At 41.6% G+C, this 13,770-nt stretch overlaps 1 protein-coding gene across 2 annotated transcripts in view; it reads right to left on the bottom strand.

Annotated features, from left to right (window-relative positions):
• Window positions 1-309: 309 nt before the first annotated feature.
• The window catches only part of ISM1 (isthmin 1), an 86,467-nt gene continuing 73,006 nt past the window's right edge, over window positions 310-13,770 (bottom strand). For both annotated transcript variants that reach the window (XM_073553819.1, XM_073553820.1), the window contains 2 exons: window positions 8,535-8,624; window positions 310-4,169 (listed from right to left, as the gene is read on the bottom strand). In XM_073553819.1, coding sequence (XP_073409920.1) covers window positions 3,652-4,169; window positions 8,535-8,624 — 608 coding nt within the window. In that variant the 3' untranslated portion in view covers window positions 310-3,651. The remainder of the gene's footprint in view (window positions 4,170-8,534; window positions 8,625-13,770) is intronic.

The raw sequence follows: 13,770 nt of genomic DNA on the forward strand, positions 1-13,770 counted from the left end.
TCCTGATTCAATATGGATATTCAAAAATATTTAACCTACTGATGTCTCAATTAATTTTACATTTACTGGTATCTATTTTCATTTTTGAAATTTACCAGTAGCTGCTGCATTTTCCACCCTAGGCTTATACACGAGTCAATAAGTTTTCCCATTTTTTGTGGTAAAATTTGGGGGGGGGGGTTGCTTATACACGAGTATTTTCGGTAGTCTAAATTTAGGTTCCTACTTTCTCCAGATATATTCAGTTGATTTGAATGAAGACAACACTGTAGATGTTAAAAAACAAAATAAAATAGACAGAAAAAAAACAACTCTTTGGGTGAATTTATTTAGCATTACTTTCTTAATGGACATCAAAAATAACAGATGACCAGCTTCAAACTTGGTGGTTGAGTTCCACATACGTGATGACATTCCAGCAGAGGAAAAAGTAAAGACAAAGCAAAAACAAAGTCACAATACAATAGACATGCGCAATGCATGATATAACTACAATGTAATAAATACTTTACAAAAATATTGTAGTATCTGTAAACAGCAATAACAGATGAACCCCACACATTCTTCAAATATTCTCTTCTTTGAGACTCCGTTTGGTTGATGCCTACCCCAAAAATAGAAAATAAATGCAAGGACTAAACATCAAAATAATGTAGAACAAGACAAAACACTGAATTTGCTGTATTTTTGAGAAAGTGCCACTTTTCTTAATATTTTTAGCCCCTGAAAAAGTCACATGAAAGGAGCTACCCTGAATTCTGCTAGTTGTGTATAAATAACCATGGTGTCCATTTTGAAAAAGGTAGCATGTGAAAGGTCACCCACTATATTAGGAAGGATTTACATTTATAAAAAAAACAAAAAAAAAAACAAACAAAATACAAACATTTAAAAATAACCCTCTATTTTTCCTTCACTTATTTTTTTTTTTAATGGGAGTCTGTCACTAGCTTTTGCTACGTAGCATAACCTAGAGGCTGGGATCCTGATTCCAGTGATGTGTCACTTACGGTACTAGGCTGCTTGCTGTAAGTTTGATAAAATCACAATTTTCTCTGCTGTAGATCTAGCAGTTCTCGGAATGCTAAGCCTTGTATAAATACGCTCAGACAACTAATGGCAGCTTTCTGTGTACATTGTATATTGACAGAAGGCTACTAGTCAGTGGTGGGGTTGGACTATGAGGAACAAGACACCTAGTCCTTGAGTGATAATGTCCTGCTGATAAAACACTGATTTTATTGAAACAGCAGCACACAGTCTAATAAGTGATACATCACTGGAATCAGGGTATCTGGCTCTACATTATGTTGATCTCAAGTTACTGTACATAGCAAAAAAAAACTGCTGTGGCATTCCTTTAAAGGTCCATCTTGAAAGCCAAAAATATATGCATAAAAAATGCAAAGAAATGGAAGCTCCTTTAAAAACAACTACTAAACCTGATCAATATGGGTGGCAAACAGTCATGATAAATATTCTGAAATGGTCATAAAAATTTGTATATGAGTACGTACTTAGTTGTAAAAATAAAATACCAAGTTTTAAGAAGAGAACCAAGTAGTGCTGATAGTTTGCCACTAATGATGAGCTTTATTTTTTACCCATTCCTGATAAACTCTATCAATTCTTGGAAAAGTGGCCAGAACTCGAGCCGGGATGGAGCGTAGTCGAGTAAGCCTGACAAATTCATCATCAATTATGCCACTAACGATGGGAATGTACTCCAGTCGCTGACTGTAGTACACTTCTTGCAGAGGCGCATGTCTTTTAATGAATATGGCGCATCTTACTCTAGTGTACGCTCCATCCAGACCGGAGCACAAAGCGCCAATCTTAATGAATCGGGACCACTGCCTTCCTCATGTCTATACACCTGGAAACCAAGACATTTTCGAGAGGAATAGTTATTTTATCACAAGCCAGTCTTTCCAACCCATAATCCATTTTAAAAAAGACACTTAAGTTGTTGCTGTCATTACTTATAGCAACCAATCAGGTTTGATTTTATTTTCAATAACTGACAGATGCAATTCATTGGCGTAATAAGAGCAACCAGTGGAAGGCAAGGCTGTTATAGCGCCATTCTTGATCCGCCACACAATCCACCAGAATATATTGGCTCTGGATTTGATTGCAAATTTTGCTTTCCAAATAGTGAAAATCTAAAATAAATCCACAACAAAAACGGACATATCGCAGATATAAAAATTCATACCGCAGGTCAATTTCCATGTGAAAAACGTTACAGCGTGTGGATTACATAGGGTAAAATCTTTCACCTTCCTTGTACTTTATTCTGCTGCAGATCTTTTTTTGGTAGAAAAAAAAAAAAATCCGTCTTTCCGACCTGTGTGAATTTATTCTCCTAGGCATCTAATAGCTAATTAAAGGAGTTTTCCATCACCAAATTGTCTCACCTCATTGGCTTGTCCTATTTATCCACCATAAAACCAGCCGTACCTACCTCCCCCTACTCACGCTCCAGCATCTCCAGGATGCAGTGGGGACGCTGCAACTACAGAGCATATTACCGCTGCAGCCAATCACTGGGTTCAGCGGTGATGACAGAGGGCACCAGCCACTGAGCTCAAGAACTGGCTGCATCGGTCAAGAGTACTGTAGTCGTGATGTCATGGCTGCAGCTTGCTGCTGGTGTTGGTTACAACGGCTGAGAGCCGGCGATGGAGCAGGGGAAAGCAAGTATGGCTGCTGATGGGGTGAAAGAAATTGAAGATGTGAAGATACAAAACCCCCTTTAATAAACCATAAGTTATGTTTTTGGACTAGTTGCCCATTAACTAGGATGACATGACGGTTGGAAAGCATGGGTCCTACCCCAGCAGAAGGTTGAGCACTCCTGCATGAAGTCTGAAAAATAGTTTTGTACATTAGAAAAAACAATTATGAATTTATATTAATAGATGAGAATTGTGAACGGAGGCATCCCTGTCTATTAGCGATATCATGCTCTTGAGCACCCAACACACTTCCCATTGATTTCAGAGACAACTGCAGAGTATCACCTCCTACACGCTATTAAGGTCAGGTTATACTCATTATAAATATGGGGTAGCGGGCAAGTCGTTGCCAAATTACGGATACTGCTTACTTGGGCAGGAGCAAAAAAAAGTTTCTAGAACAATGGGGGGGGGATGGTGGGACATAGGAGGAGTGCCTATGCTGGCCTGGTCATACAGAAACAAGCAGCGGCAAAGGGGCTTTCTGGGTCACATGTATGATCTGCCCACTGTCTTTAGAGCCAGGGCCATCATCAATAAATCATGCAGCAACTGGAGGGCTATCTGGCCATTGCAGCAGCATTACAAGCAGTCTATGCAGCAGAAAGCAATGGCAGGTCATTGGATTACTGTAACCAAAAGCTCTTAATGTCTGACACCAAGCTCTGGCTTTAACATGGTTGGTATGAGCAAAATTTCATCGTGTAAATAATTCACAGGATCCAGATTAAAAATTGCCATCTGCCAAATTTTTATAGAGTGATGCCTAGGTAATCTAGATACAGACACGTATCCACATGGGGTACAAACAAGGTATTTTCACCAGTCTTGTACATCCCACAGTATACAGGACTAGCACTGAAATGGTGACTCCGTCCTTCTATAAATATCTTTCCATTGCGCCAAATGTCTAGAATTCTTGAGCTTCTTGGAACTGTTTTAAATAGTCTTCTTCGGAGGGGTTCTCTGTGCATTTCTGTCCATTGTTTGGAGGTCGGACCTCGTTATACCGACTCCAGTCCCCTTTGCACATGATCCATGGCAATATGTCTACTTTGTAATGTAGTTCTGCAGAAAACTCTACGCTGATCAGATTTGGGGTGCCTGCACCTTTACCCCGGGTGATTAACTGCATGCTGTCATCGAAGCAACAGTGCTGGGCAGCTAGAGTTGTGCTGTCCAGAGAAAGCATTGAGCGGATGCAATATCTGGCTGTTGGCTTATAAATCTCAAGTTTCTCTTTCGGACCACTTGCGTCCTTCCAACGAAATTCCTTCCTTTTAATGCGGTCATATATGTCAGCGGTGCTGTAGGCGACTTCTGTAGGATACGAGCAAGGACAGCTTGGAAGATCGTTGGCCACTTTGTGCATGTACTTCTTGAGGAATTCGCTTTTGCAGTTCATCCAACGTTCACAACTATCAGTATCTAGGAGCAAGAAAAGAAGAGATCTTACAATTACCAGCCAGACTGGTGCCATCCACTGCCCAATTCTTACAGCTACCACTCTTACAGAATTTCTTGACAAGTATCCATTTAGTGTCTACCAAGAACAAAGCAATTTTACGGATACCTTCTTTTGTAGGGAGAAGATAATACTGGTATGGAATGACCCAAGTGTTATCACATTGCTTTTCTAGGACCCTGGAGCTTCATTTCTTGTACTCTATTAAGTCCCATAACAGATGCCAGTACACAATAGGAAATCTTAAAATGGGAAACGCAACTTCTGAATAGGAAATCTTAAAATGGGAAACGCAACTTCTGGTTTGGAAAATACATTTTCAACTACTCCTGTTAACCCCTTTACTCCCAAGGGTGGTTTGCATGTTACTGACCAGGCCAATTTTCACAATTCTGACCACAGCCACTGTAAGAGGTACCGTAAATACTCAAAAAATGGGCTGAAAATCTCGGCTTATACTTAAGGCTGAAAGTGCCCCTCTCAGCTTATACAAGAGTCACATACCAGGGGGTCGGTGGGGGAGGGGGAGCATGGGTGTCAGATGATACTCACCACCTCCTGGCACAGTCTCTGCAGCCCCTGCTTCTCCCATGGTCTCTGGCGTCTATGTTTAGCAGTCACATGGTACCGCTCATTAAAGTCATGAATATGTGCATATTCATGACTTTAATGAGCAGTACCACATGCCCGCTGAACACTGGAAAAACTACGGCGCCAAAGACCATGGGAGAAGCAGGGTCTGCAGAGACTGTGCCAGGAGGGGGCGAGTATGACGGGGAGGACAGGGGGAGCCATGCTATATTCACCTGTCTGCGTTCCACCGCCGCTCTGTCTTCCACGTCCACTGGCTGTGACGTTCAGGCCAGAGGGTGCACTGACGTAGTTAGTGTGCGCCCTCTGCCTGAACAGTCACTGAGAGGACCCGGAAGACAAAGCCATGCTGGAAAGAGGACAGGTGAATATTGCAGGTGCTGGGGCCCTAAGCCAGCAGCAACACCAGCACCTGTCCCCCATAGCGCACAAGTGTCCCCGCCTGCTCAGGACACCGGCATCTGGACCCCAGCGACGAGAGGCAAGTATGTCATTTTTTTTTTTTTTTAATTCGCAGCAGCAGCATATGGGGCCTATTCTATGGAGCATGTTATGGGGCCCATAACCTTTATGGAGCAGCATATGGGGCATATTATTCTATGAAGCATCTTATGGGGCCATTATTAACCTTTGTGCAGAATTATATGGAGAATTATATGGGGCTCCTGACTCAATATGGATATTCAAAAACGTTTAAACTACTGATGCTCAATTAATTTTACTTTTATTGGCATCTATTATCAATTTTGAAATTTACCAGTAGCTGCTGCATTTTCCACCCCAAGCTTATACTTGAGTCAATAAGTTTTCCCAGTTTTTTTGTGGCAAAATTAGGGGCCTCGGCTTATACTCTAGTATAACTGAAATGCTTCCATGGATCCCGCTGATTCGGATACGGTTTTCTTGTGACATATTGTTCTTCATGATAGTGGTAAAATTTCTTTGATATGACTTGCGTTTGTGAAAAAAACAGAAATTTGGTGAAAATTTCACAATTTTCCAACTTTGAATTTTCACGCCCTTAAAACATAGAAATATGTCACAGAAAATAGTTAATAAGTAACATTTCCCACAGGTCTACTCTACATCCGCACAATTTTTGGAACCAAAATTTTTTTGTTAGGAAGTTATAAGAGTTAAAAGTTGACCAGCGATTTCTCATTTTTACAACACTATTTTTTTTTTTTTTTTTTTAAGGGACCACATCACATTTTAAGTCACTTTGAGGGGTCTATATGATAGAAAATACCCAAAAGTGACATCATTCTAAAAACTGCACCCCTGAAGGTGCTCAAAACCACATAAGTTGTTGTGCAATTTGTCCTGAGTATGCCAATACCCCATATGTGGAGGTAAACCACTGTTTGGGCACATGGCAGAGCCCGAAAGGGAAGGAGCGCCGTTTGACTTCTCAATGCAAAATTGTCAGGAATTGAGATCGGACGCCCCATCATGTTTGGAGAGCCCCTGATGTGCCTAAACAGTGGAAACCCCCCTACAAGTGACACCATTTTGGAAAGTAGACCCCCTAACAAACTTATCTAGATGTGTGGTGAACACTTTGAATCCCCAAGTGCGTCACAGAAGTTTATAATGTAGAGCCATAAAAAAAAAATATGATCTTTTCGCCCCCAATTTTTAATTTTCCCAAGGGTAACAGGAGAAATTGGACCCAAAAAGTTGTTGTGCAATTTGTCCTGAGTAGGCTGATACCCCATATGTGGTGGTAAAACACTGCTTGGGCGCATGGCAGAGCTCGGAAGGGAAGGAGCACTGTGAATTTTGAATTGGCTGGAATTGAGATCAGACACCATGTCACGTTTGGAGAGCACCTGATGTACCCAAACAGTGGAAACCCCCCAATTCTAACTCCAACCTTAACCCCAACACACCCCTAACCCTAATCCCAACAGTAGCCATAACCCTATCCACAAGCCTAACCCTAACAGAAAAATGGAAATATACACTTTTTTTACTTTATTATTTTTCCCTAACTAGGGGGGTGATAGAGGGGGGTTTTCATTTACTATTTATAGTGGGTTTTTATGTTTGGCAGCTGTCACACACTAAAAGATGCTTTTTATTGCAAAAAATAGTTTTTGCATCACCACACTTTGAGAGCTATAATTTTTCCAGGTTTTGGCCAACCGAGTCATGTGAAGTCTTGTTTTTTGCAGGACGAGTTGACGTTTTTACTGGTACCATTTTTGGGCACATAACATTTTTTGATCGCTTTTTATTCTGAGTTTTGGGAGGCAGAATGAACAAAAAACAGCGTTTCATGAATTTCTTTTGGAGGAGGCGTTTATACCGTTCCGAGTGTGGTAAAATTGATAAAAGCAGTTTTATTCTTTGGGTCAGTACGATGACAGTGATACCTCATTTGTAGCTTTTTTATGTTTTGGCACTTTTATACAGTAAACTATTTTATGGAAAAAAAATATTATTGCATCGCTTTATTCTGAGAGCTATAACTTTATTTTTCTGGTGATGGAGCTATATGGCAGCTTGTTTATTTGCGGGACAAGATGACGTTTTCAGCGGTACCACGATTATTTATATCCATCTTTTTAATCGCGTGTTATTCCACTTTTCGTTCGGCGGTAAAATAAAGCATTGTTTTTTGCCTTGTTTTTTTTTAATGATTGTTCACTAAAGGGGTTAACTAGTGAGACAGTTTTATAGGTCGGGTCGTTATGGATGTGGCAATACTAAATGTGTACTTTTATTGTTTAGAATTTTTTTTAATTCAAATATTGATTTAATGATAGAATATTGATTTTTTAAATTTTTTATATTTTTACGATTGTTTAAATTTTTTTTTTTTTTTTTTTTTTTAAATTTCTATGTTTTACACTGTGTCCCACTATGGAACACTCATTTTGTGCAGGCTGATCGCTTATATGGCATGCAGATCTGCATGCCATATAAGCTGTCAGTGCTGCATGTAATTTCTCACTAACCTCAGACTTCCTGACAGGCACTGTGCATGACAGGAAGTCTCTAGCTCTGGTAACCCGGATGTCGTCATGACGACATCAGGTTACCATGGGAGTGATCGGGACCCCGGGTCACACCGGTGGTTAAAGTCCTGGGTGTCAGCTGTGAGAATGAGCTGACACATGGCCTCAATCAGCTGCCCTCCCCTCGGGAGTGTGGCGGATAAAGCCCATGGATGGAATAGTCCATCATACATGAAGGCCCAGGGCACATGGACGGAATAGTACGTCAAAGGTCAGAAAGGGGTTAAATACCCATATCTACTAAAATAAGAAGCTACACACAATGTAGAAAAACAAACAGACCATAAGTTTTAAAGGACACTGTTATACTCTTTCTCCAGCACTGCAGGGTAATGGAATATTTGCTACAAGTTACAGCCACATATTCCAGCTAATTACTGGGAGTTCCTGCACTGGGACACTAAGTGATGAGTTTATAGGGAGTCTATCAGCACAAAATGAGTGTTAAAACCAAGCACAGGCGCTCAGTGCACCCTTGGCAAGGCCAAACATTTTCAAGCACCTTCCTTCTCTGGCTTCTGTAAAGCCAGAGCTGTCGATCAAGGAAGAGGGCAGAGATAGATGCAAAAGAAGTGGGTGGGAAGGTCCAGAAAACTGCTGGCCAAAGCGTGAACTGAGCCCCTGTGCCTGAACAATCATTCCGTGCTGACAGACTCCTTCTAACCATCAGGGATTGATCAAAGCGGGCAACATCTTTAACATGATACCACTTACCAACTCCAAACAACTTTGTAGCATTAAATTCTTCATTCCCCGCGAGGAGACTCACTTCTGTGGCTGCTGTTCTGAATGTGTCTTCAATTCCTGGAGAACAGGAATGGGAGACAGTTGATAAATGGCAGCTCCAGCCTTTCTTGCACATACATATCTGATTTGCACACAAGTATTTGCAGGTGGCTTATACAGTTCAAAGCAGGTGGTAACGCATGGCTTTCATTGACTCACAAGGGGCGTAAGCTAATTCAGAACAGACGCTAGAAAGTTGCATCGCCCCTCACAAAGCATAGTTCGTTCCTAAAACCATCTCTCGTTCTTCTGCATCCCCAGTCCAGTGTAGTAATGAATGCCCAAACAGGAGGTCCGTACAACTTGCTTCTAGCAGTAGATTAAGAACACCGAACCCTGGATTTTTTGTAAGGCAAGATAAAGTGGCAAAAAGCCAACAGTGGTGACAAGATCTATAAGAGGACTTTTCTGGCTACCTTTTTTTTTTTTTTTCCTTTAAATAGAACAGACCGGTGTAAAATAAAACGAATTCCTACAGGAGATGGTGCTAACCGATCAGCAGGACACGGTCTGTTGACCATGTCAGTAATCTGAGGCCTTGGGACGGGAGCAGAAGAACCACTTCTTACCTGGTGGCATCCATGGCTCTTCTTTCCATTAGCCAGTCCGGTACAATATCACATTTGTATTATCGAGTGACAATGCCAAGCCCTCTAATCTAATGTAATCTAAAGAGGCGGCGAGGATGCCGGCAGGTAAGATATGGTCTCAGAGATTCTATCCAGCCACATATTTGGTCCTGCGAATGGATTCAGTCTAATTAATACTCACCCTAACCAAGGACCTGCAGCTCACCTTCCAACGCTCACACAGTCCCCACTGGCCTTTTTCCTGGTACGTCTCGGCAGACTGCAAACGGTTGGCCTGCTTACCTGATCAATGGCTTTGGGTCAAGTTGGAACCAGGAAGCAGAGAGCAGTGTAGAATAGGTAAGCAATGGACGTGAGCTACAGAGGATCAGCAGGGATGGGGATTGATTCTTAGTCCAGTTTGAGAACGTTCTGATTTTTAGTTTTTATTAGCTGGACAACTCATTTACATAATTTTGTGGGTATAGCCATCCATTTCATCCACCCACAATTCACTGCATTGTGGAGCTGCAGAGGAGGTTGCAAATTTAAGGACTCAACAAGGAAAAAAACTGCCAAGCAGCGCCCACTATAATAGTTTAACCCGCATGAAGGGATGACATCACAATTAGGCATGCACAATTCTCCCCCCCAAAACTAAGCAACTTAAAAAAAACAAACAAAAAAAAAAAAAAAAAAAAAAAAATGAATTCGGCTGTGGCTACATGGTGACGTGTCAAGCAACAGGTAAAATGGCAATGTCACATTGTATCACTGCACGTAATGATTTCCTATGGTGTTGTGTCTTATGACAGTCGCATAGGTTTACAGATGTGTGCGATTTTCAGCCACTTGTTGCAGATTGCACACGACACTTGCCATAGACTTCAATGCAAGTCGCACACAATCCAGTTATATTGAAAGATCAATCATTTATTCCCATTTTATCCCAACGCGTTTCGAAGTGGAAAACACTTCTTCAGGGGATGACAAATATTTGTCAACCCCTGAAGAAGTGTTTTCCACTTCGAAATGCGTTGGGATAAAATGGGAATAAATGATTGATCTTTTAATATAACTGGATTGTGTACTATGTCAAGCAGCGCATGAAAGTCCAAAAAATAAGTTTCATAAGAAGCGATTTACTGGCGGTCACTTGTCTGACCATTTGGACGTGCAGCAGCTGACGATTTCCATATGCCTGATCTCTCCTTTAGCGGGTGAGTGGATTTTATATATCTTTATACCATTGTCATCAGATAAGACCCTATTGCGCTTCTTTGTTCCTGTAGTGTATTTTATTAATGCAAGTCGCACGCAACATGGGGCTTCTCTGTAACTTGGCTGCTTTATTTACTGCAAAATCACAGCTTTATGATAGTCTTTTCTGAGAATCTCTGCTGTGCAACACATCAACTTGTAGCGCCAGCCTAATGCAGACAGACACACAATATACAGTAGATGTCTGATGTTTCGCAATATTCACTATTAGGCCAGGGTCAGATTTGCGAGAAACTGATGAGTCTCGCATGTCAATACCCGATACTGCTACTCGGATTGGAGCGATCAGCTGCATGTATTTCTTTCTATGCAGCTGAACGCTCCGATCCGAGTGCCGGCGGCAGTACCGAGTATTGACATGCGAGACTCGTCCAAGTTTCTTGCAAGTCTGACCCCGGCCTGAGGCCACGTTCAGTATTTCACATCAGTATTTGTAAGCCAAAAACCAGGAGTGGAACAATCAGAGGAAAAGTATAATAGAAATACGTCACCACTTCTGGAGTTATTACAACCACGCTCACTGTGTATCAATATACACCACGACTGGAAGCGAGCAGCTGCAGGGAGAACACCACTTCATTTTCTCCCTGCAGCTGCTTCTCCAATAAGCCGGACAGACAGGATTTAAATGCTATTAAGATTCAAATTAACTCTATATATGCAGGTAAAGATGGGACAGGTTCACTTTTACTAATATTACCAACCTCTAGGAGTTTACTGCTGGCCGTCCACTATTCTGTAAGTACGAGGGCGGTGGATCAGCTGCTAGTGAACAAATCCTGTCGTGTTCCTGTTATTTTTGTGACTAAGCCAGTAACAAAGACACTAACACAATTTTTTGCCCTTGTAATTGGTGTTATAAAGTACGGCAGTGCTTAACTGTACCCAGACATGTTCAGCCATTAGCCAAAGACAGCAATATGTGTATTAGTATAAAAATCAATCTTAACCCTGCATCCTGTGAACCATAAAACCTTACTTACTGTAAATGTATTGTGCTGGAAATGGCAGCTTTGGAGAAAGCTCGGAGGCTCAGAGACCACACAGAACTTTAATTGCAAACACCTCATTGGATATGAAATGCTACACTTTTCTTACCAACTTTAGGAAACGCCCTGAACTGCCAAAAAATGACTTATTTGAAAGGAATTAAGTGGTACTGGACTATAAGTGGAGAAATAAAATAACATTTTTATACCAAATTCTCCATTACGCCTGCTTTGCCTCCTTGTAAAATCTGATCACCAGATGCCACCTGCGCTCTGGAAGGGACGGCTACTAATCGGCTGGAGAAAGCCGTGAACCCTATGAAATGAGGCAGGAACTTGTAATCTTCGGGGAAGATTTTCCTACTTTTCACGGCTCTGATTTATTCGTCATTTTAATAAAAAAAATGTTACAAAAAATAAAAGCTCCAGATGTCTGAACTTTATGGTACGTGGACACTTGTGAACTTAGCCTTCAGTATATGTCAGGAACTTTCCCCGATGTATACTCTAACTTTGCCCTAGTCCCCCATTCACCAGATATAGGCCAAAAGTGGGTGCGTTCGGTCTTTGTCCGGTAGGTAGGAGTCTGCCTACTATTTGTTTTACTGTAAAGCACAGCAAACTGATGTCTATACAGGGAGCCATGCGGTATACGCTTATTTACAATGGACCCTATGGTGGAAAGATGCCTCAGCATAAATCCTGACAGTGCCCACTGGTGGGCGAATACCTCCAGAGTGTATGGACCCGACAGTGAGCACAGACGCAGTGTGATACTTGCAGGCATCCAAGAGTCTGTGTATACGAAGGAACCATATCAACATCATTTTCAAAAACAATAACATATTAAAAGGGGTTGTTCCATCTCAGAAATTACTGCAAACCGATATGGTGGGACCCACATTTATCTTATTATAGGGCCCTGGTCTCACCACATGGCGAGGTGGCTGCACATATATGGCTCCTTAAATTCATTCCATTAATATACTATAAGTGTCTCTAAAAGTTTAAAAATAAGTTTGGGCCCTTTAATTACTTGATTAATGAGTTCCAGGTCTAAGTTCCCCTTAGCAAACATTCAAATCGACTATTCACAAGGGTGCTGGTCAATATTCAGATGTGTATGCCTCGAATTTAAGGGCCTAAAAAATATACAGTTGTGTGAAAAAGTGTTTGCCCCCGTCCTGATTTCCTGTTCTTTTGCATGTCTGTCACACTTAATATGTTTCAGATCACCAAACATATTTAAATATTAGATAAAAGATAATACAAGTTATCCCAAAATGCAGTTTTTAAAATGAAGGTCTTTTTTATGAAGGGAAAAAGAAATCCAAACCTACAGGGTCTTGTGTGAAAAAAGGATTGCCCCCTAAACCTAATAACTGGTTGGGCCACCCTTAGCAGCAACAACTGCAACAAAGAGTTTGCGATAGCTGGCAATGAGTCTTTTACAACACTCTAGAGGAATTTTGGCTTACTCATCTTTGCAGAATTGTTGTAATTCAGCCACATTGGAGTGTTTCAGAGCCTGGACCGCCTTTTTAAGCATCTCAATCGGATTAAGGTCAGGACTTTGACTAGGTCACTCCAAAGTGGGTTTCACACTAGCGTTTGATCGCGCAGCGCATCGTGCGCTATCGGGCGCACGCGCAATATTCCCCCAACATGGTGATCGCAGGGTCTTACGAATGTACGCGCTCATCAGTGTTTAGTGTGCGCTGCGCATTTTACAGGTGTGCGCCCAGACGCGCCGAACGCTACATGTTGCATTTTTTGTTCCGCCTACATACTTAAAATAATCGCGCGTGCACGTGTGCGCCCAAAAATAGCATTACAGTCTATGTGATCACTGACGAGCGCTTGGCACCGCGCACGTCAGAGCCTTGTGCGCGCACGCGTTTTCAGTAAACAATGTCTAGACACTTGTCTAAAACTCCCCCTAAACAAGCAACATTGTTTGGGAGGAGTGTAGATAAAAGAAGGTGTCTTCAGGGACAATTACTCTACAGACAGCCTTGCAGAGAGCAGACAAAATCCCAGAAGAGCCTTCCAAGTGTGGATTCAAGCTTCAGGAGCCAAAATGTGAGTATTCTTCTGTCTGTGTCCTGTACAATTTTATAATGTACTAATGTTTACTTTTTTTTCATTTCAGCAGGTCTTCTTCTGGATCACTGTATTCGCCATCTCGGCAAGAACTTGCCCAAGCTGATCGTGAGGTGACAATCTTGCTGCCTTTGGGTAAGTATAGCTGCCTCTAGAAATGTGTTTTAATTTTTGATTTCTTTACAGACATCGGACACGGGCAGTGAAGATGGAGTGCGGGAG

The sequence above is a fragment of the Dendrobates tinctorius genome, unplaced genomic scaffold (genome assembly GCF_039654945.1).
Source record: "Dendrobates tinctorius isolate UK_male_01 unplaced genomic scaffold, ASM3965494v1 ptg000203l, whole genome shotgun sequence".
In the NCBI taxonomy this organism is placed as follows: Eukaryota; Metazoa; Chordata; class Amphibia; order Anura; family Dendrobatidae; genus Dendrobates; species Dendrobates tinctorius.